General features: G+C 38.7%; 1 protein-coding gene across 4 annotated transcripts in view; it reads right to left on the bottom strand.

Annotated features, from left to right (window-relative positions):
• GTF2E2 (general transcription factor IIE subunit 2) overlaps positions 1-24,732 on the bottom strand; it is an 81,272-nt gene that overhangs the window by 36,596 nt on the left and 19,944 nt on the right. For all 4 annotated transcript variants that reach the window (XR_014828794.1, XR_014828795.1, XM_084998136.1 and 1 more), the window contains 2 exon segments: positions 21,410-21,501; positions 621-728 (listed from right to left, as the gene is read on the bottom strand). Coding sequence is in view for 2 of the 4 variants with exons in the window: in XM_084998136.1 (XP_084854262.1) it covers positions 621-728; positions 21,410-21,501 (200 nt within the window). In the remaining 2 variants the exon portion in view is untranslated.

Below are 24,732 nucleotides of genomic sequence, written 5' to 3'. Positions count from 1 at the left end.
AATTTTTAAAATGCTACTCATTTCCACATTCGCATCATGGTCACTGATTGTTTGTTTCAGGATTCCTTTTCATTCTGTGTTGTGTTTAGATATACGATGTTCCCAATTATTTTTCCAATAGGCAGTAACATCACCATCAAAGCATAATAGTGGTAGTGGTATGACAAATATTTTGCTTTCCCTACAATACCTGAAGCTATACATGTCCTAAAACACAGCAACAATACAATTTGCCAACATAGGAAGTCCCCGTCGTGGCTCAGCAGAAACAAATTTGAATAGCATCCATGAGAACGTAAATTCTATCCCTGGCCTCACTCAGTGGCTTAAGGATCCGGCACTGCCGTGAGCTGTGGTGTAGGTCACAGACACGACTCGGATCTGGCATTGCTGTGGCTGTGGTGCAGGTCGGCAGCTACAGCTCAGATTCGATCCCTAGCCTGGAAACCTCCATATGTCCGTATGTCGTGGGTGCTGCCCTAAAAAGCAAAACAAACCCCAAAAACCAAAAAACCCTACACCAATTATTTTAAGAAAAAGCGAAAACAATTATCAGATTTCAGCAAATTAAAACACTAATTATAGCAATTTTTTTTACAATAATTTAAGCTAATTCTTACCTCAGTCATTAACCATTGTTTCTGCTTAAGTCCAATATCTAAATGTTGTGTTTCATCCAAAATTTCTTCTAAAGTAAGAGGATGTGTATCTCCTCGCTGATGCCGTGTCTATTGAAGGAAGAAACTATTATTAAAAGACAGTTTTGAAATGCTAACTGCATTAAATAATAGTTACAAGTAAATCAATCTTTTCAGGAATGTAAACGGTATATTATATGAGATAGTACAATTATAGTGATGAAGAGACTGGACTATAAAGTCAGACAAAACTAACTTCAAACATATAAAATCAGGAGTTCCCGTCGTGGTTCAGTGGTTAATGAATCCGACTAGGAACCATGAGATTGCGGGTTTGATCCCTGGCCTCACTCAGTGGGTTAGGGATATGGCGTTGCCGTCAGCTGTGGTGTAGGTCGCAGACGCAGCTTGGATCCTGTGTTGCTGTGGCTCTGGCGTAGGCTGGTGGCTACAGCTCCGATTCGACCCCTAGCCTGGGAACCTCCATATGCTGTGGGAGCGGCCCAAAGAAATAGCAAAAAAGACAAAAAAAAAAAAAAAAAAATTATAAAATCAAATCAAAAACTAAGATAAAATATTTGCAATTTATATCACAAAGAGTTCACCTTCTTTTCTTCTTTTTTTTTTTTTTTTGGACTTTTTAGGGCCATACCCACAGCATATGGAGGTTCCCAGGCTGGAGGTCTAACCAGAGCTGGAGCCACTAGGCACTAGCCCACCCCATGGCCACAGCAATGCAGGATCCAAGCCGCATCTGTGACCTACACCACAGCTCACGGCAAGGCCAGATCCTTAACACACTGAACAAGTCCAGGGATTGAACCTGCACCCCCATGGATGCTAGTCAGATTTGCTAACCACTGAGCCAAGACGGGAACTCCACCTTCCTAATATTTTAACACTTCCAAAAACCTAACAAGAAAATGACTTATGGAGTTGCCTTGTGGCACAGCAAATTAAGGATCCAGCATTGTCACTGCAACAGCTCAGGTCACTACTATGGCACAGTTGAGTCCCTGGCGTGGGAACTTCCACATGTCAAAGGCGCAGCCATAAAAAAAAAAGAAAAGGACGCAAAGACAAGAACATACAAATCACAAAAAAGGAGATACAAACAACCTTAAACATGAAAAGATACTCAACTTCCACTAAGACATTTCTCATCTATCACACTGACAAAAATCCATGTTTGACAACGCTATTGGAGTGACTGTAAGGAAAGAGGCCCTCTCACACACTACTGGTACAAATGCAAACCAATACACTCTGAGCAAAGGAATCTGGCAATGTAAGTGCACTGAAACCCTTAACCCAGCAATTCCACTTCCAGGAACTTACCCTACAGATAAACCAGAACATGGAAAGGCAACAGGGTTATTTGCAGCATTGTTTGTAAAAGGAAAATACTAGAAACGAGTCAAGTGGCCACCAACAGAGGACTGATTAAATAAACTACAGAACATCAATGCTACTATACAGATTACAGATGTTTAAAAAGAGAATGAAAATGTTCTCTATGTGCTAATTTAGAAAGATGTCCAGGACAAATTATTAGGTTAAAAAACATATGTAGACATCAAATGCTGAAGAGCATGTGGAGAAGAGGAATTCTCATTCTCTGCTGGTGGAAATGCAAATGGTACAGCCAGTCTAGAAGACAGACTGGCAGTTTCTTTTAAAATTCAACATATTATACAATCCAAAAATTGCACTCTTTAGTTTTTACCCAAAACAGCTGAAAACTTATGTTCACCCAAAAAATTGCACACAGATGTTTATAGCAGCTTTACTCATAACCACCAAAACTTAGAAGCCACCAATATGTCCTCCAGTAGGTCAACTGATAAACTGAAGTACCTCCAGACAATGGAATATTATTCATTGCTAAAAAGAAATGAACTATCAAGTCATGAAAAGACATGGAAGAAATTTAAATGCCTATTACTAAATGAAAGAAGCCAGTCTGAAAAGGCTACATACAACTATATGGCATTCTGGAAAAAATAAAACTATGGAGAATGAACAACTTCCTTGTTGCCAAGGGTTAAGGGAAACGGAAAGATAAACAGGCAGAGGACAGAGGATTTTTAGGGCATTGAAATTATTTTGCATGATACTGTAATAATGGATACATTCATTACACATTTGTCAAAACCTACAGATTATGTAACACCAAGAGTGAATCCCAAAGTAAACTGTGGACTTCAGGTGATAACAATGCATAGGTTCAAAGATTTTAACAAATGTACCACTATGATGCAACATGCTGATAGTGTGGGAGGTTGGAAAGAGTCAAGTGATATTTTTTTTTTTTTCTGCCCAGTTACACTGTAAACCTCAGATTGCTCTAAAGAATAAAATCAATTCTAAAACTTTTATATACACCTACACATACACAGATCGAATACTGGAATGTTATTTAGCCACAGAAGGCAATTCTGCCATTTGCAACAACGTGGTTGGACCTTAAGGGCACTGTGCTAAGTGACACAAGTCACACAGGGAAAGACAAATACTGTATGATCTCACTTATATGCAGAACCAAAAAACAAACGAACTTACAGAAAGAGAGAACAGATTAGTGGTTGCCAGAGGTGGCACGGGGGATAAGGGGTAAACAAAATGGGTCAAGGTGCAGTTCCTGTCATGGCTCAGCAGAAAGGAATCTGACTAGTATCCATGAGGACGCAGGTTACATCCCTGGCCTTGCTCAGTGGGTTAAGGATCCAGCACTGCCATGAGCTCTGTGATGTAGGTCGCAGACACGGCTTAGATCTTGTGTTGCTGGGCTGTGGTGTAGGCCAGCGGCTACAGCTCTGATTTCAAAAAAAAAAAAGGGTCAAGGTAGTCAAAGGGTACAAACTTCCAGACAAATAAGTCGGAGATGTAATGGACAGCATGGTATCTATAGTTAATAATACCAAACTGCATAGTATACACATATATCAAATTATTACGCTGTACATAATACAAGGTAGTATGTCAACTCTATCCCAATTTTTAAAAATAAACAAATGTAGTATGAAACCTTTTATACAGGAAGGGACAAAAATATTTATATCCCTACTTTGTTTGTATACAAAGAACCATTAGAAATCATCATTAAAAAAGCAATAAAAGATTATCTATAAGACACAGTGCAGGAGAGAAAATAAGTAGAAATTAGAGGTGAGAACAAGATTTCTTCATTCATACCTCTTTATATTTTTTATACCAAAAGATAGAACCCTATACTGAGCATCTTCTGTTAATTCATTCACTTACTCAAATATTGATAACTCCTATATGCCAAAAGTACTGCACTGAGACATACAATGAAATGCAAAATCACTTCTGCTTTCAAGAACTCCCAAAATAGGGTCAGAGCTAAACATACATAGATGAAAGTTTGGTAAATAATTATCTATCAAAAAGACAGGTACAATCTGAAGAGATGAAAGAGAAAGCAAAGTATGGGTAAGCCTCTGAATGATAACTAGAATATAGAGAAAAAGGAAGGAGGGGCAGCTGCAGCATATACAACACAGTGGGCTCCAAAGACTAATGTATACACTACAGGGCTACAAAGGTCAATGCATTTGAAAGATTCTTTAGAAGCTTTATAAAAATTTTTAATCTAAAGTTTCCACTTAATCACATCCTGGGCTGCAAATCAAGCCTTGGTAACTGTAAGAAAATTGAAATCATATCAAGTATTCTAACTACAATGACTGGAAAACAACAAGAAAAAAACTGCAGAAAACACGAACACATGGAGACTAAACAACATGCTACTAAACAACCAATGGACCACTGAAGAAATCAAAAAGGAAATTAAAAAATACCAAGAAGCAAATGACCACAAAGATACGACACTCCAAAACCTACGGGATGCTGCAAAAGCAGCTCTAAGAGGGAAGTTTATAGCAATACAAGCCCACCTCAGGAAACAAGAAAAAGCTCAAATAAACAAGCTAACTTTACACCTAAAAAAGCTAGACAGAGAAGAACAGACAAGACCTGAAGTTAATAGAAGGAAAGAAATCATAAAGATCAGAGCAGAAATCAATGAAATAGAAACAAAGAAAACCATAGAAAAGATCAATGAAACTAAAAGCTGGTTCTTTGAAAAAAAATCAACAAAATTGATAAACCCTTAGTCAGACTTATCAAGAAAAAAAGAGAGAGCTCTCAAATCAATAAAAATAGAAATGAAAAAGAAGTAACAGCAGACATCACAGAAATACAAAGGATCATAAGAGACTACCACATGCAACTATATGCCAATAAAATGGAAAACCCAGAAGAAATGGATAATTTCTTAGAAAAGCACAATCTTCCAAGACTAAACCAAAATGAAGTAGAAAAGACGAACAGACCAATCACAAGAACTGAAATTGAAACTGTGATTCAAAAACTTCCAACAAACAAAAGTCCAGGACCAGAAGGCTTCACAAGTGAATTCTATCAAACATTTAGAGAAGAGCTAACACCTATCCTTCTGAAACTACTCCAAAAAATTGCAGAGGGAGGAACACTCCCAAACTCATTCTATGAGGCCACCCACCATCACCCTGATACCAAAACAGACAAAGATACCACAAAAAAAGAAAATTACAGGCCAATTTCACTGATGAACATAGATGCAAAAATCTTCAATAAAATATTGCAAACCGAATCCAACAATACATTAAAAGGATTGTACATCATGATCAAGTGGGATTTATCCCAGGGATACAAGTGTTCTTCAATATCCACAAATCCATCAGTGTGATACACCACATTAACACATTGAAGAGTAAAAACCACATGATCCTCATGACAGATGCGGAAAAAGCCTTTGACAAAATCCAACACCCATTTCTGATAAAAATCCTCCAGAAGGTGGGCACAGAAGGAACCTACCTCAACATAATGAAGGCCATACATAACAAACCCAGAGCTAACATCATTCTCAATGGTGAAAAGCTGAAAGAATTTCCACTGAGATCAGGAACAAGACGAGAATGTCCATTCCCACCACTACTATTCAACATGGTTTTGGAAGTCCTAGCCACGGCAACCGGAGAAGTAAAAGAATAAAAGGAATCCAAATTGGAAAGGAAGAAGTAAAACTATCACTATTTGCAGATGACATGATACTATACCTAAAGAATCCTAAAGACTCTAACAGAAAACTGTTAGAGCTCATCAATGAATTTAGCAAAGTCGCAGGATTCAAATTAATACACAGAAATCAACTGCATTTTTATATACTGACAACAAAAGATCAGAAAGAAAAATTGGGGAAGCAATCCCATTTACCAACACATCAAAAAGGATAAAATACTTAGGAATAAACCTACCTAGAGACAAAAGAGGAGATCCTGTCATAGCTCAGTGGTTAATGAATCCGATTAGGAACCATGAGATTGTGGGTTCAATCCCTGGCCTCACTCAGTGGGTTAAGGATACAGCGTTGCCGTGATCCGTGATGTAGGTTGCAAGACGCAACTTGGATCCCGAGTTGCTGTGGCTCTGGTGTATGCCTGAAGCTATATCTCTGATTAGACCCCTAGCCTGGGAACCTCCATATGCCAAGGGTGCGGCCCTAGAAAAGACACAAAGAAAAAAGACACACAAAAGACCTGTACTCTGAAAACTATAAGACGCTGATGAAAGAAATCAATGATGACACAAACAGATGGAAAGACATCTCATGCTCTTGGATGGGAAGAGTCAATATTATCAAAATGACCATACTACCCAAGGCAATCTACAGATTCAATGCAATCCCTATCAAATTATCAAAGGACATTTTTCTCAGAACTAGAACAAAATATTTTAAAATTTGTTTGGAAGCACAAAAGACCCAGAAGACCCATAGACATCCTGAAAAAGAAAAATGGAGCTGGGAAAACTGGACAGCCACATGGAAAAGAATGAAATTAGAACACTTCCTAACACCATACACAGAAATAAACTCAAAATGGATTAAAGACCTAGATATAAGACCAGATACTATAAAACTCTTAGAGCAAAACATAGGCCAAACACTCTCCGACATAAATGACAGCAACATTTTCTCACATCTACCTCTTAGAGTAATGACAGTAAAAATAAACAAGTGGGACTTAATTAAACTTAAAAAATTTCTGCACAGCAAAGGAAACCCTAAACAAAACAAAAAGACAACCCACAGAATGGGAGAAAATATTTGCAAATGAAGCGACTGACAAGGGATTCATCTCCAAAATTTATAAACACCTTCTGCAGCTCAATACCAAAAAAATGAAAAACCCCATCAAAAAATGGGCAGAAGATCTAAATAGACAATTTTCCAAAGAAGACATACAGATAGCCAAAAAACACAAGAGAAGATGTTCAACATCACTCATTATTAGAGAAACGCAAATCAAAACCACTATGAGGTATCACCTTACACTGGCCAGAAGGGCCATCATCGAAAAGTCTACAAACAATAAGTGCTAGAGAGGGTGTGGAGAAAAAGGAACCCTATTACACTGTTGGTGGGAATGTAACCTGGTGCAACTACTGTGGAAAACAGTATGGAGATGCCTCAGAAAACTAAAAATAGAATTACCATTTGATCCAGCCATCCCATTCCTGAGCATCTATCTAACCACAGAAAACCATGACTCAAAAAGATACATGTACTCCAATGTTCACTGCTGCACTATATACAATAGCCAAGACATGGAAACAACCTAAATGTCCAGAGGAGTGGGTAAAGATGTGGTACATGCACACAATGGAATATTTCTCAGCCATTAAAAGGAAAGAAATAACGGCATTCATAGCAACATGGATATACCTAGAAATTATCATGCTAAGTGAAGTCTGTCAGACGGTGAGACACCAACATCAAATGCTATCACTTATACGTGGAATTTAAAAAAAGGACACAATGAACTTCTTTGCAGAGCAGATACTGACTCACAGACTTTGAAAAACTTATGGTCTCCAAATGAGACAGGTTGGGGAGTGGGAGGACACACTGAGGGTTTGGGATGGAAATGCTATAAAATGTGGTTGTCATGACTGTTGTACACCTATAAAATAAAATTCATTGGGTAATTAAAAAAATAAAATTTACACTTAAAAATTACGCTTTACTAATTCTTAATATGTGAACTAACACAAGAGACTCCCTTGGCTTCATGTCGTATGGCCACACGCATGGAGGAATCCTGAAGGAAAGTGGGAATCCCACTTGGCAAAGATTGACAGACATGGCTTCACCCGCTCACTCACAGCATTCTGCAACACACTGCAGTTAACCTGCTGTAAAATGCCAGCACAATGGTGAATCTTTTTTTTTTTTTTTAAAGACCTTTAAAATACAGAGACTGTACAATGATTTTATAAACCCATAAGGAGTAGCCACTTAAAACTGAGTTACAACTTTTTACAAAAAGGCAAGTGTTTCAAATCTGTTAGCTATTTCTAAGATTACAGAGGCTATTCATAGTTTGCTAACAATTTTTTAATTATTATAAATCTATTCCTTCAAAGTAAAACTAGCATTTTAACAAGTGTAAAAATAATTTTTTGAAAGAAATTCACACTGAGCAAAGAGCATTTTGAAAAAGAATGTTTTGGAGTTCCTGTCGTGGCTCAGTGGTTAACGAATCCAACTAGGAACCATGAGGTTGTGGGTTCGATTCCTTGCCTTGCTCTGTGGGTTATGGATCTGGCATTGCCATGAGCTGTGGGGTAGGTTGCAAATGCAGCTCGGATCTGATGTTGCTATGGCTGTGGCGTAGGCTGGTGGCTACAGCTCCGATTAGACCCCTAAGCCTAGGAATCTCCATATGCCATAGGTGTGGCCCTAGAAAAGACCAAAAAAAAAAAAAGGGGGGGGGTAAGCAGGAGCCAGATCATATGACCATCTCCATCCCCAGTAAAGACAAAAAAAAAAAAAAAAAAAAAAGGAAAAAGAATGTTTGGGGAATATTTCCATCATTATGTGATTTCAGAGTTTAAAATATTTAAGAATAAAAACTCTCATGTCAGCCTATCTTACAAATTTTAGAAATATTTTAAAACTCTTCCTGGAGTTCCCGTCATGGCGCAGTGGTTAACGAATCCGACTAGGAACCATGAGGTCGCGGGTTCGGTCCCTGCCCTTGCTCAGTGGGTTAACGATCCGGCGTTGCCATGAGCTGTGGTGTAGGTTGCAGACTCGGCTCGGATCACGCATTGCTGTGGCTCTGGCGTAGGCCGGTGGCTACAGCTCTGATTCAACCCCTAGCCTGGGAACCTCATATGCCTCGGAAGCGGCCCAAGAGATAGCAACAACAACAACAACATCAAAAAGACAAAAAGACAAAAAATAAAAATAAAAATAAAAAAAATAAAAATAAAAAATATTAAAAAAAAAACTCTTCCAAACAAAACTGTTGAGTTTAAAATCAATTCATCAAAAATTATAAACTCTCTTGATATGTCTGCATGAAGCAACATATGGAAAGATGGAAATTTACTAACTTAACTGCCTAACGGTGAGACGGATAAAAAAATTAGTGTCATAATTTTGTAAAGAGGTACCGACCATGACTGTGGTCACCACTGAATTCCTTCCCTTCAATACTGCAGCCTCTCCCCCAAAAACATCCACCACCAGATCTCTGCAACCTGTGACTGTGTTACCATATGGAGCAAAAGGGACTTCACAGTGTGATTAAATTAAGGAGCTTGAGCTAGATTATCATGGGTTATCTACATGGGACCAATGTAATCACCAGCATCCTGGGGAAACAGGGAGAAGAGTCACAGTGAATATGAATAGTGGTAGATACGACAAAGGAAGTAAGAGGCTGGAGTGGTACAAAGAAGGGGCCATGTGTAAGGAAGTGCAGCTGCCTCTAGAAGCTGAAAAAGGAAAGAAAACAGAAGGGCCCTGAGAGCCTCCAGAAGGAACTATCCTGCCTACACCCTGACTTTAGCCTGGGGAAAATGACTGTGGACTTGACTTAAAAAACTGCAAGATAATCAGTTTGTGTTATTTTAAGCCACCAAGTTTGCAGTAATTTGTTACAGCAGCAATAAAAAATTAAGATAAGTACTCTCTTCCCTTTAGATCTATAAATCCTTGTATTTATAGCTATGAAAGCAAATTAAAAACAAGGATCCAAATAAACTAAACTTAAAATGGCATAAATATCATTTTTATAAGAAAAGGCTAAATGAAGATTTTCAGACATGACATGTTCAACCATATTGCTTTCAACTAGCAAAAGGGCTTTTTAAGAAAACATATTCATTTTACTTTTTATCTCAATTTCAAAATATCTAATTTGCACAAGTTTATAACATACACAGTATATCTGTGCAGTAGTACATTAAAACATGTGTAAAAAAACAGTAGGCTAGAAAAATTTTAACTTCAGGGTAGACAGGAGTTCCCGTCGTGGCGCAGTGGTTAATGAATCCGACTAGAAACCATGAGGTTGCAGGTTCGATCCCTGGCCTTGCTCAGTGGGTTAACGATCCGGCGTTGCCGTGAGCTGTGGTGTAGGTCGCAGATGCGGCTTGGATCCCGTGTTGCTGTGGCTCTGGCATAGGCTGGCAGCTACAGCTCCGATTTGACCCCTAGCCTGGGAACCTCCATATGCCGCGGGAGCGGCCCAAGAAATGGCAAAAAGACAAATAAATAAATAAATAAATAATTTCAGGGTGGACAAAAAATTGGTGGAGGAGTTCCCGTCATGGCACAGCGGAAACGAATCCGACTAGGAACCATGAGGTTGCGGGTTCAATCCCTGGCCTCGCTCAGTGGGTTAAGGATAGGGCATTGCCATGAGCTGTGGTATAGGTCACAGACATGGCTCAGATCTGATGTTGCTGTGGCTGTGGTGTAGGCCGGCGGCTACAGCTCCAGTAAGACCCCTAGCCTAGGAGCCTCCATAGGCTGCAGGTGAGGCCCTAAAAAGAAAAAAAAAAAAAAAAAATAGGTGGAGATCAATGTAATATTTTGCACTAGGACTTTGTATATTTTGGATATACGGACCTGGAAGTGTCTAGCCTAAATTAGAAGGCATAAAGGAGCTTATGGTAATTTTACTCGTCCAAAGACAGCCAAGATCAACTCCTTCAAAATAACTATTCTGTATTATCCATTATCTCTCATTATCAAATGTATTACATTTTCCTTAGTTTGCTTTACTATTAAAATTTGTCTCTTGGAGTTCCCATCATAGCGCAGCAGAAATGAATCGACTAGGAACTATGAGGTTTTGGGTTCAATCCCTGGCCTCGCTCAGTGAGTTAAGGATCTGGCATTGCCGTGAGCTGTGGTGTAGGTCAAAGACTTGGCTCGGATCTGGCGTTGCTATGGCTGTGGTATAGGCCAGTAGCTCTAGCTCCAATTTGACCCCTAGCCTGGGAACCTCCATATGCCACAGATGCAGTCCTAAAAAGCAAAAAAATTTAAATAAATAAATAAAACTTGTCCCCATTACAATATAAAATTATCAAAAGGCCAAGTTAATCTGGAAACAGAAGAATGAATACAGCTTAAGAAAAATGAAAAAGTGCCTTCTGTCCTCAAGAGAAAAGCAGTCACTAATTCACCCTAAGTGTCTAGGTTTTCAAATACACTCTTTTCACAGGGTTTCTCCACCATAGGTTCCATAAGATGTCACTAGGCATACCCTAAGAGTAATTTAAAAATAAGTATCTTATTTTCATCTTTTTTTTTTTTTTTTGGTCTTTTCTAGGGCCACACCCATGGCACATGGAGGTTCCCAGGCTAGGGGTCCAATTGGAGCTGTAGCCACCAGCCTACGCCAGAGCCACAGCAATGCCAGATCCGAGCCGTGTCTTCGACCGACACCACAGCTCACGGCAATACCAGATCCTTAACCCACTGAGCGGGGCTAGGGATGAAACCTGCAACCTCGTGGTTCCTCATCAGATTCGTTAACCACTGCACCACAATGGGAACTCCTAAATATCTTATTTTCAACTACATACAGTGTGCATTGCAGTTGCTCATGTATCAGGCAACTACTGAGCTGCCATGTTTACGATTTGACTAGAAGTCTTTTAGCACCTCGTGGGGAGCAGGGCTATATTCATCTGGCTGAGCCCATGATCAGTTTCTGATGAAAGAGGAGCTTATCAATAACTAGTAAGATCTCTATTACACAAACGGGAATGCAGTGAGCTGACAATGCCAGCAGCCCCCTTCCAGAGCACCCCGCCAAATGACTTAGCAGAGCAAGCAAGCATCTCTAACCAGAAATCTGCGGGGAATTCTAAACAAAGAATTCTTACACACCAAGATTCAACTGCCCCCTGCTGCTTTGCTGTTGTTAGTGTTGCAAAACATGGATCATGTAGTAATAAAAGTCAGATACTGTGAGGTATTCATATTTTTTGCAAAGTCAGTGTTCCCTGTGGTTTTGCAACTTATTAGCACTTGTTTTATAAACATGTCTGAAGCCACTGTGATGATTTCTGAAGATGAAATTTGTGATAGACAAGGATTCTAAGCCTAGGCCCACAAACAATTCTAACCAAGTTAGTGATAAAGAACTAGAATCTTCTAAACCACTTCACTGCACCACTGCAACAAGATATACCAAAAAGCCTACCATTACAATGAGAGCTACTGATCAATGAGTTTTACATAGCCTAGTAACCCTAGGAAGATGTCCTGTTCCGTTATTCATCATGACAAATAACTTACAATAGTTCCAGCAAAACTGAAAAGACACTTATGGGCAATGGGCAAGTCAAGGTACTTACTATTTTAAATAGCTACTGGAATCTCAAGTCGAACAGAGCAAAGCTTTTAAGGGAAAAAAAGGTCACATTCAGTGAAAAGGCTCAGGAGGCAAGTTATCAGTAGTAAAACTTAATACCCAGAAAATCAGGATGGGGGGGATATCACACAGATGGTGGGAACCTAATAATGTCAACATACCAAATGACAGTGAGTAAAATGCACAATATAAGACACTGAAAAGTACCAAACAGTTTAAGTCAACAAATTGATGACATGTCACATGATGCTCAAGAAGTCTGTTTAATAAACTGAGAAACAACAGCCTATCTATCCAGGTTGACAAACCAACAGATTTCACTAAAAAAAAGTCATGTAGCACTACCTGTAAAGTGTTTAAATGATGGTAAATTTCAAGAAAAACTGTGCTGCAAAAACTGCCACAAACAAGTAAAGAGCAGGACATCTGAAGTGGTATCCTCCTATCTGGAAGCAAAGGTCTGTCTTGGAGGAACCACCATGATACCCTCCCTGACGTGCCCCATGAAAGGCTGGCTCAGTAAAAGGTTTTTCCCTCTCTCAATTTGGGGTTGTGGTTTTTTAGGGTTTTCCTGAGGGGGTGCGGGTATTATTTATTTTTGGCCACAGCATGCAGCAGTTTGATGTCTCAGTTCCCAGACCAAGGACCGAACCCAGGCTGCAGCGATGAAAGTACCCCTAGACCACCAAGGAACTCCCTTACCACTCTTGTTTAAGAAAAAAAAAAAAGCATGATGACAATGATGGTTATGATATTGTCACAAGTCACTACTTTCTTTAGACAAGTAACAGTATCCAAAATCCTTGGAAATAAAATGAAAAATAACTTGAATGATGCCACAAAAATGATCTCCTCTATTACACAAAGATCAGTGCACTTGAGCACATAAATCTCTTATAACAATATGGAAATCCAGCAGATAAGTCCTCTCTTAAAGAACATTTAGGCTGAAAGGTAAGTTACATAAGTGCTTTCAAGAAAACAGGAAACCATACTTTACTGAGTGCTTTGAAAATGAAGAATGACTGCAGACGCTAGCGTTCTAAGCAGACTTTTTTCTCATTATACAAACCAGTTGAATGAGTTTCTGCAAAGTTCTAGAAAAAAAAAGCTGACTTCAAGTGACTTCTGGATTTCAAAGGAAAAGAGAATCTTTGGACAAATCATACAGCAAAGGAAATCTTGCAATGCGGTTTGGGTTTGACAGTGAGATAGGATATCAGCAAGTGTCAAGCATTACTGAAAACCACCAATGACTAAATAATGAAATTAAACATTTTCCCTCCCTTTCAACAAAAAACACATGCCTGGTGAAGGACCCTTTCTCTGCCCATTTGTGAACAACCAAGTTGCTTACTTGGATAAGGTTAAAAAAAAAATTAAAGAAAAAACTGACTTGCATTAGAGTTGACATCCTTTCTGGGAAGAAGAAATCACACACATTAAAAAAAAAAAAAAAAAAAAAAAAAGTAAGCTAGTAGGAGTTCCCATGCAGCACACCAGGTTAAGAATCTGGTGTTGTCACTGCTGCAGCTTGGGTCGATGCTGTGGCGTGGGTTTAATCCCTGGCCCAGAACTTCCACATGCCGAGGGTATGGCAAAAAAAAAGCCAAAAAAAGTAGGCTAATAAGCTGAGCAAAATACATACAAAGAAAACCTCGTTCTCTATCCAAGAGAACACGGACAATTATTGGCTTATTACAGCCACAACTCACAAATTAAATAATATTCATGAGCTGCAGATTTAACAATCTTTTTTACCAGGGCTCTGAGATCTAAAAATTATTTCAAGGGTTCCTTCAGGATAAGAAGATTGAGAAAGGCTATTCTATTAGGAACTTTGCTTCTACTACAAGCTTGCTACCAGTTTTTATCATAAATGGTGTCAGATTTTACCAGAAGCTTTTTCTGTAACTACAATGATTCTATGATTTTCCTTCTTTTTTTTTTTTTTTTTTTTTGGCTTTTCTAGGGCCGCTTCCCGCGGCACATGGAGGTTCCCAGGCTAGGGGTGGAATCAGAGCTGTAGATGCCGGCCTACGCCAGAGCCACAGCAATGAGGGATCCGAGCCGCGTCTACAACCTACACCACAGCTCACGCCAACACCAGATCCTCAACCCACTGAGCAAGGGCAGGGATTGAACCCGCAACCTCATGGTTCCTAGTCGGATTCGTTAACCACTGTGCCACGACGGGAACTCCTCTTTATTCTATTAATATGACTCACACTGACTGATCTTCAAATAGTAACCACTCTTAGATTCCCAGAATAACTCTACTTCATCATATATTATTACCCTTCTTATATATGAGTGGATTTGATTTGTTCCCATCTTTTTAAGAATTTTTACAGCTGTATTTATGAGATACTGGTGTATAATTTAAATATTTAAGACTAAATAAATCTATGTTCTTGACCCAACCCTGTTGTCAACCAGAGCTTATAGAAGCCAGTCATTTAACTTCTCTGGACTTCAGAGTTTCTAAATTCAAATATGATTGTCAGAATTAATTCAGAAATGAGTTCCCTGGTGGCACAACAGATAAGAGATCCTGTGTTGACACTGCAATGGCTTGGGTTTGATACCTGGTCTGTGGAATTCCCAGATGTTGAAGGCATAACCAAAAAAAAAGAATTAATTCAGAGAGAAGCCAGGCCAGCTGTTCACAATCTTCAGCATGCATCAGAATCACCTCAAGGAAGGCCTTATGAAACAGACTGTGGTGCTGACCCCCCCAAATTCCAGATCAAGAGATCTAAAAAGCGGCCCAAAAACTTGCACCTCTTAGAAGTTCCCAAGAGATGCTGAGAACAAGCATCCAAGGCTAAACCAAACTAACCAAAATTTTCAACATTGTCTTAAGTAACCGAAATACATCCACATAAAAGGGTAAGAATGAGATCAAAAGAAAAATCATTTCGCCTAAAACAAAGTGCACCATTGATTTGCCATTTGAAAACCAAAGCAGTGTCTCATAGGAGAATGAGGCATCCTTCAGGAATTTTCAAGATGATATGGAAGGCTTTTAGACTTACTCTTTCAAATTTGTTTTACATTAACTATTTCTATAAAAATCCTTCCAATATGCACCATGAAATTCTACCTTCTTAAATAAGTCCAATGAATATAATCTTTTTGACTTCTCAGTTACTATTATAATGTAAACTACTAGGCCGTGGTATAACAATAACCATCTTGGGAGCTAGTGAGATATGCTGGACAGTTGTCCCTATGTCAAATGCTCTCGGCATTATGATTTTGAAGTTCTTGTATCTGGCTCTTAATTTTTTTTTCCTCTTTATTAGTACTTGGTGCACTAAATCTCACTTCACCTACTTCATAATAGTTCCCTAATGACATCCCTTGAACCTTCTCTATATAATTTCTAAATAATTGTCATTGAGCAATTAAAGAATCCTTCCATCAGGAGTTCCCGTCATGGCGCAGTGGTTAAAGGACCCAACTAGGAACCATGAGGTTGCGTGTTCGATCCCTGCCCTTGCTCAGTGGGTTAACGATCCGGCGTTGCCGTGAGCTGTGGTGTAGGTTGCAGACGCGGCTCGGATCCCACATTGCTGTGGCTCTGGCGTAGGCCAGCAGTACAGCTCTGATTCGACCCCTAGCCTGGGAACCTCCATATGCCATGAGAGCAGCCCAAAAAAAAAGAATCCTTCCATCAGTAAATGAATGAGGAGCATTTTGTGTTGCCTTTTTTGCTTTCCTTCTATGTTCTTGGTTTTATTGGATCATCAAAAGGGGTACAAAAGGGACAGTTGAAGACTTTTCAACAATCAGTTTAGAGATCATCTTCCATATGTACTCTTTCCTTTTCAAAACAAGCCTGCCGTTTTACCAAAAAAAAAAAAAAAAGGTACAACTCTTACCTCCACCCAGAACTTAGAATGCACTGCCCAGAGGTGTAATAAACTCTGGAGACTCAAACAAAAGGACAAGTCAAAAAAACACTGTCTGGAAAGTTTCTGTCTCCCCAGCTGCAGCTGAAGATCTGATCCCTGGCCTGGGAACTCCACATGCCACACAGCAGCCAAAAAATAAAAATAAAATGCTTAAAAATGAGAAAAAACAGGAGTTCCTGTCATACCTCAGTGGTTAACGAATCTATGAGGTTGCGGGTTCGATCCCTGCCCTTGCTCAGTAGGTTGAGGATCTGGCGTTGCCATGAGCTGTGGTGTAGGTTGCAGACGCGGCTCAGATCCCACATTGCTGTGGCTGTGGTGTAGGCTGGCGTCTACAGCTCCGATTCCACCCCTAGCCTGGGAACCTCCATATGCCGCAGGAGCGGCCCAAGAAAATAGCAAAAAGCCAAAAAAAAAAAAAGAGAGAGAGAGAGAAAAGACAACCCACAGAATGGGAGAAAATCTTTGCAAACGAAGCATTTGATAAGGGATTAATCTCCAAAATATATAATCTCACACAGCTTTATATCAAAAACAAACCAATCAAAAAATAAGCAGAAGATCTAAATGGACATCTTTCCAAAGAAGACAGATGGCCAAAAAGCATATGAAAAGATGCTCAACATCACTAATTATTACAGAAATGCAAGTCAAAATTATAATAAAGTATCACTTCACACCAGTCTGAATGGCCATTATCAACAAGTCTACAATCAGAAGCTCCCATGTGGTGCAGTGGGCTAAGGATCCAGCATTGCCACAGCTGTGGTACAGGTTGCAACTGTGGTATGGGTTCAATCCCTGCCTCAGGAACTTTCACATGCCACAGCTATAGCCAAAAAAAAAAGGCTACAAACAATAAATGCTGGAGGAGGTATGGAGAAAAGGGAATCCTCCTCTACTGTTGGTAGGAACGGAAACTGGTGCAACCATTATGGAAAACAGTATGTCAATGCCTTAGAAAACTAAATGTAGGAGTTTCTGTCATGGCTCAGCAGTAACAAACCTGACTAGTATCCTTGAGGAAGGAGATTTGATCCCTGGCCTTGTTCAGTGGATCAAAGGATCTGGCACTGCCATGAGCTGTGGTGTAGGCTGCAGACATGGCTTGGATCTGGCATTTCTGTGGCTGTGGTATCGGCTGGCATCTACCATTCCAATTTGACCCCTAGCCTGGGAACGTCTATATGCTGTGGATGTGGCCCTAAAAAGACCAAAGAAAAAAAAAAAAAAAAAGGTTCCTGGGAGTTCTATTGTGGCTCAGCAGGTTACGAACCCAATTAGTATCCATGAGGATGTGAGTTTGATCCCTAGCCTCATTCAGTAGGTTAAAGACCCAGAATTGCCACAAGCTGCAGCATCAGTCACAGATGCAGCTCAGATCTGGCATTGCTATGTCTGTGGCATAGGCTTGTAGCTGCAGCTCCAATTCATCTCCTAGCCTGAGAACGTCCATATGCCACAGGTGAGGCCCTAAAAAGCAAAAAATTAATTAAAAAATAAATTCATTTTTAAAAGATACCTAGCACCTCAATGTTCACTGCAGCACTATTTACAATAGCCAAAACATAAAAATAAGCTAAATGTGCACTGATAGAGGAATGGGCAAAGAAGATGAAGTGTGTGTGTGTGTGTATATATATATATATATATGTGTGTGTATAAAATATATATATAATAGAATATTACTCAGCCATAGAAAAGAATGCAATAATACCATTTGCAGCAACATGGACAGACCCAGAGATTATCATACTAAGTGAAGTAAGTCAGAGGAAAACAAACACCATAGGATATTACTTACATGTTGAATTTTAAAAAATGAATTTATTTACAAACGAGAACAGACTCACAGACTTTGAAAACAAAAGTATGGTTACCAAAGGGGAAGGGGGCAGGGGTGAACTGGGGGTTTGGGAATGGCAAAAGCATACTTTGATATATGGAATGGATAATCAACAGGGACCTGCCGTATAGCACACTCAATGTTCTGTGATAACATAGGAATGGATATGTGTATGTGTATGGCTGAATCACTTTGCTGTACAACAAGAATTAACACAACATTGTACATCAATTAGACTTCAGTAAAATTACATTTTTTTTAAAAAAAAGAACTAAAGCAATCCAATTAAGGAGCCTGATTCTTCTAAATATAAAAGTATTTTCCAGGAGTTCCCGTCATGGCGCAGTGGTTAACGAATCCGACTAGGAACCATGAGGTTGCGGGTTCGGTCCATGCCCTTGCTTAGTGGATTAAGGATCCGGCGTTGCCGTGAGCTGTGGTGTAGGTTGCAGACGCGGCTCGGATCCCGTGTTGCTGTGGCTCAGGCGTAGGCCGATGGCTACAGCTCCGATTCGACCCCTAGCCTGGGAACCTCCATATGCCGCGGAAGCAGCCCAAGAAATAGCTAAAAAGACCAAAAAAAAAAAAAAAAAGTATTTTCCAGAACTAACAAATTGTTCAAATTATGCTATATTAAACCCATAGCAAAAAACCATCTAAGAACTATTTTAGATTGAGGGTGTATTATTCAGTGTGGTAGTTAAAACCTACTCTGTCAAATTACATCATGAAATTTTTATTCTAATTAGTCAATTCTCATTACATAAGATATAACTAGCTATAAAACAGATTCATTTTTAGCAATAGGTGTGCTTATTCTTTATTAATTACCGCAAAATAAAACTTGTTATTTCTAGGAGTTCCCACCATGGCTCAGCAGAAACAAACCCTGGCTCTACTCAGTAGGTTAAGAATCCAGCGTTGCCATGAGCTGCAGTGTAGGTTGCAGACATGACTTGGATCCTGCATTGCTATGGTGTAAGCCAGCAGCTGCAACTCCCATTCAATTCCTAGCCTGGGAACTTCCATATGCCACAGGTATGAACCTAAAAAGCAAAAAAAAAAAAAAAACTTTTTAATATATGTATGTTATTCTAACTGTGTGGTAATAATTCTAATTCAAACCAGAAAATATTTTTAATATTTATAGCCTTATGGTCATAGGGAAAACATTCCTAATTTCAATTTATATACATATTATTGTGACAAATAGGTTAGACAGATGATCAATAAGATTTTTAAATACAAAAATACATAACATTAGGATAAAATTCAGTGGGAGTAACACAACAGACACATAAGTTGGAAAGGGGAAATAATTAAAATTCCCAACCACCTAAGCTTGTTTCTATGTTTTTCAAAAAACCATTTAGATTTCCTTAGGTAAATTTAAGAGTGCTGAATTTTACTGATATATTACATGTCAGAAATTACATGCTGTGTCACTATTTAAACTTAAGCTAAAAGTTACAGTTATCGATTTAAAAATATAAAAAAGGACAGTTTTTCAAAATTGTTTCAGGTAACAACTGAGTAAAAATTTGAAGATTGCTGTCCTAGATTAACAAAGCTGTAAGGGTCATCTAGATAAATGAAGACTATTTTCACAGAGTAGCAGAAACATGACATTTAAATGTCAGTCTTGGAGTTCCCATCGTGGCTCAGGGGTTTGTGAACCCAACTAGCATCCATGAGGACGTGGGTTTGATCCCTGGCCTCTCTCAGTGGGTTAAGGATCTGGCGTTGCTGTGAGCTGTGGTGTAGGTCACAGATGTGGCTGGGATCCCATGTTGCTGTGGCTGTAACATAGGCCGGCAGCTACAGCTCCTAATAGACCCTCCTAGCCTGGGAACCTCCATATGCCATGTTTGCAGCCCTACAAAGATAAAAAGACCAAAAAAAAAAGTCAGTCTCTCTCAATACACTGACAACCTGGAGGGCATATATTTCATCTGCATATTCATATCATTCCTACCATAACACCACATAGCAAGTTTTAATAATTGTCTACCATGTGAGGGAACGGATATATAGAATGAAAGGTGAATGCTTAAATGTCAGGGTATATTATTTGATAATGGGAAATTATAAACTAACAGATTTCTACTAGAAATCAAATACAAATCACAGATTTCAGATATAGCCAGACACCCCAGGTCTCTCAAATTACAAAAGAAAAGCCTCACATAATGGTTTATATGTTAAGGAATAGATAGCTGAAATTTGAAATCATAAAGAGAGCACTTTCTTTGACTCTTTCAAGAGGTATAACTAAAAACTAAATGGAAATAGGAGTTTGACAGTAGAAGGGGGTAAATCTGAAATCACTTAGCCATCTGAGGCATAAATGAAATTTCACTTTAATAAACTAAGTTAGGATTAAGAGTCTTTAGTAAAGGCAAAATGTTGTATCATCAAAACTTCAAAATTTACCTCAAAAAATACTAAATTTTCCACCAAACACACAATTCTAATTCTTTTTGAGTCAATGTTTTTCTAAGATCCTCAGTAATTCTTGAATTTCTCCTCCAAGATATAGAAAAGCCACCACCACCATCTGCCTGAACTATGTAGTTTTTACTTCTCGCATCAATGGAGGTAATATTCTATACATTATTCACATTTTCTCACTGAGTTTATCACAAGGTATTGACTAGTTGAAAGCTGACTATATCTACTTCCTGAGCACAATTTCATTTAGTGAAAATAGTGGGCTTAAATATACTTGGATGACTCACTAAAATGCTAATTTCATACAATGTAAAAGGCTTGAAGTATTAAATATTTTTTGCAGTTTTACTAAGGTATAATAGACATACAATAAACCACACATACTGAAACACACAATTGGATAAAATTTAACATTTCCATACAAAATTACTTCTGAAGGGAGTTCCCGTCATGGCGCAGTGGTTAACGAATCCGACTAGGAACCATGAGGTTGCGCGGGTTCGGTCCCTGCCCTTGCTCAGTAGGTTAACGATCCGGCATTGCCGTGAGCTGTGGTGTAGGTTGCAGACGAGGCTCGGATCCAGCATTGCTGTGGCTCTGGCGTAGGCCGGTGGCTACAGCTCCGATTCAACCCCTAGCCTGGGAACCTCCATATGCCTCGGGAGCGGCCCAAGAAATGGCAACAACAAGAACAACAAAGACAAAAGACAAAAAAAAAAAAAAAAAAAAAAAAATTACTTCTGAAAATTTCAATCCTTCTTTGCCAAAAGGTTAATAGGATTTTTGTTAGTTAAAAGTACTTACCTTCATGTAATTCACAATCTTAGCAAGAACGCCAAACTTATATCCAGAGCTTCCTGATAGTGCTTTCAAGTTAAATGATCCATTGCTATGATCTGAAAATGAGGTTCAAAAAACAATTGTAACATTTTCATATTAGATGTGATTATGACTTTTAAACAACTACAATGATGTAACACTGGTAAAATACTTGTTTTGAGTTTTTCTATGTAGTAAATTCTATCCTATAAAACCTTGGTAAGACAAATTCAAAATCTTTGCATACATAATAATTATTCATCCTCTCACTGAGGATTGGAACAAAGCATTAAAAAACACTTCTTTTATAAGCACCCCCTCTTTCCTTAAATTCTGATTAGATTTCCCCCATAATTAAAAGAAATGCTCTTTAGGAGTTCCCGTCCATGACTCGGCAGAACTGAATCCGATTAGTATCCATGAGAACTTGGAGGTTTGATCCCTGGCCTCGCTCAGTGGGTTAAGGATCTGGCATTGCTGTGGCTGTGGTGTAGGCCAGCAGCTACGGCTCCAATTTGACTCCTAGCCTGGGAACCTCCATCTGCCATGGGTGCGGCCCTAAAAAAACCAAAAAAAGCAACGCTTTTTAAACAAGACAACAACAAATCTCAATCTGATTCATAGTACTTTTCTAACAGACTTAAAACCATGAGAAGTGAAGGGGTTACTTCTAAAGGATTAAAAAGTTCAATTTACCGTCTACTACATCAATTTCTGTTTATTGACATAAAACAAAGATACTAATTAACAGTAATTAATAGTTATATCATAACTATTTTAAAACTTTAGATATATTAAAAATAAAAAACACAAGCACTGCTACTGCATAAACATGGATGCTTAAAAAGGATGACAGCATGAAACAAGTAGCACCCTATATAGAAGATAATTTGGTTCAGAACATATAACATTGTTGCCTATTTACAGGCAGAAATTCTAATGCTACCATTGCATCACAAATTCATTCCATTAGTAACAGGAAGGAAGAGTTAAAAAAAAAAAAAAAAATTCATGGAATTCCCACTGTGGCACAGCGGAATTGAATCCAACTAGGAACCATGAGGTTGCAGGTTCGATCCCTGGCCTCGCTCAGTGGGTTAAGAATCTGGTGTTGCCGTGAGCTGTGGTGTTGGTTGCAGACTCGGCTCCAATCTGGCATTGCTGTGGCTGTGGTACAGGCTGGCAGCTGTAGCTCCGATTAGACCCCTAGCCTAGGAACCTCCATATGCCACAGGTGCAGCCCTAAAAAGAAAAAAAAGGAAAAAAAAAATCATAAATATACTAGGAAGGTATTTCAGAAGTACACATTCTATTAGTAAGGCATTAGATCAGATATTATAAAGTTCCCGTGTGGCTGATCCACAAAGGAAGAGGTTAAATAAAAGGGGGAGAGTCAATTTCTGGCACCAGTTTAGTAATAATAATTTAAACAAAAGAATGCATTAGAACAACCGCAAGTCAAATGTATCAATTGTCAGAGATCCAAAAGAACAGCTTCTAGAAGGCAACATTATATTCCTTCGAGATTAGTGAAAACGCTTCACTGAGTATGATTTTTGAGATTAAAATGAGACCTCATACACAATTTTCCTTTTAAAATAACTTTGTTACAATTATCACCTATTTAAAACCTATTTTTAAAAATAACAATATTAGAAATGCTTTACAGGTGTGCTTTCATATTTCCTATTTCAATTATGAAATACTTCCTACATGGGTCATTTTCCAAAGGTGTTCAGGACACTTGCAACAATAATAGCAACTTTTATTGAACTTATTATTTGCCAAGCACCATAGTAAATGATTTCCTCATTTAACCCCTCCCAAAAATCTTATTTAGGTTTTACCGTTTCATTTTAAACATAGTAAAACTCAGAGGAATGAGTGGCAGAGTAAAGATTCAAATCCAGGAATTCCCATCGTGGCGCAGTGGTTAACGAATCCGACTAGGAACCATGAGGTTGCGGGTTCGGTCCCTGCCCTTGCTCAGTGGGTTAACGATCCAGCGTTGCCATGAACTGTGGTGTAGCTTGTAGGCATGGCTCGGATCCCGAGTTGCTGTGGCTCTGGTGTAGGCCGGTGGCTACAGCTCCAATTGGCCCCCTAGCCTGGGCACCTCCATATGCCAAGGGAGCGACCCAGGAAATAGCAAAAAGACCAAAAAAAAAAAAAAAAGATTCAAATCCAGTTGTAAATTCCATGAGGTGCCTTTTATCATTAATTAGCCTTTAACACAGATTATTCCATCCCAAACTGGAAATTTTGTCAGAGTACAGAAATTCACAAATGCATAATGAATTCCTGATTGACTTTAATAATATATTACATATATCCTACACTACTAAATAAACAACTAGCTGGGAGGACTATGAATAATAGTTAAGGGCATTATGTTAAGGAGAAGTACCATGCAAATGGCCAATCATGAAGCACATACAGTTTTATTTACCACAGAGTCTCCAGTGTTCAACTGAATGCCACAGATTTGGTAAACAATAAATACCAGTTGACTGAATGAATGAAATAAGAGTATTTCCATGTACTCGTTAATGGCCCTAGAGACAGATGTGCTAATTTAGCCATAATTTTAAAAAATAAGTCTGCATAGCAAATATTTACCCAGTCTGGATTGTTAAAACACTTCCATAATTAAAAATTTGACTGTTACTCTTAGACCACAACTCTAATACACCATAATAAAAATATTTTAACTCTAAATATCCATCTGAGGATTCTTCTGCACTTTAAATTTCACAGGCTGCTTTTGTAATGTAAGTGGTGTACCTATCAAAACTAACCCTCTCCCAATTAGTTAAGATGAAAACCTCATTTCTTTTCCCTCAGAATTTCATCTAAATCAAACCACCACATGGAGATAATCACTTCCAGAAAGCAAGATTTATACAAAGAACAAGTACTGAAAGGAAAGAAGAATAAAGAAAATATCAATTACAAGATTTTACGCACACTTCTTGGATGAAATATCGAGATGGTAAACCTGGACGGTTTGTTTCCTAGGTTACTACCTCTCTCGATAGCCCTGGCACTGAAATAATCACTGAAGGATCTGAAATTGTCCAGCTAAACACTGAGGAATCATTAATTTGTTACTAACTCACAAATTCCTATATAGAAATTTAGCTTAAAGACAAAAAAATAAGGCAAAAAAGGGGAGTGACAGTTGAGAATCCAGACAGCTCTATTCAAGTTTATGAATGATTTACTCCTAGGGTGGCAGGACTTAATGCAAATGAACATAGAGGAAACTGTCAGCTGCATTGTGGTTCAACCAATAGAAGCACAGCTCC

This window comes from Sus scrofa, chromosome 15 (assembly GCF_054392235.1).
Source record: "Sus scrofa isolate SSC_HxYL_T2T_F1_AM1 chromosome 15, Sscrofa_HxYL_maternal_Yorkshire_Landrace_v2.0, whole genome shotgun sequence".
Classification (NCBI taxonomy): Eukaryota; Metazoa; Chordata; class Mammalia; order Artiodactyla; family Suidae; genus Sus; species Sus scrofa.
This window is presented reverse-complemented; position numbering and strand designations above follow the sequence as displayed.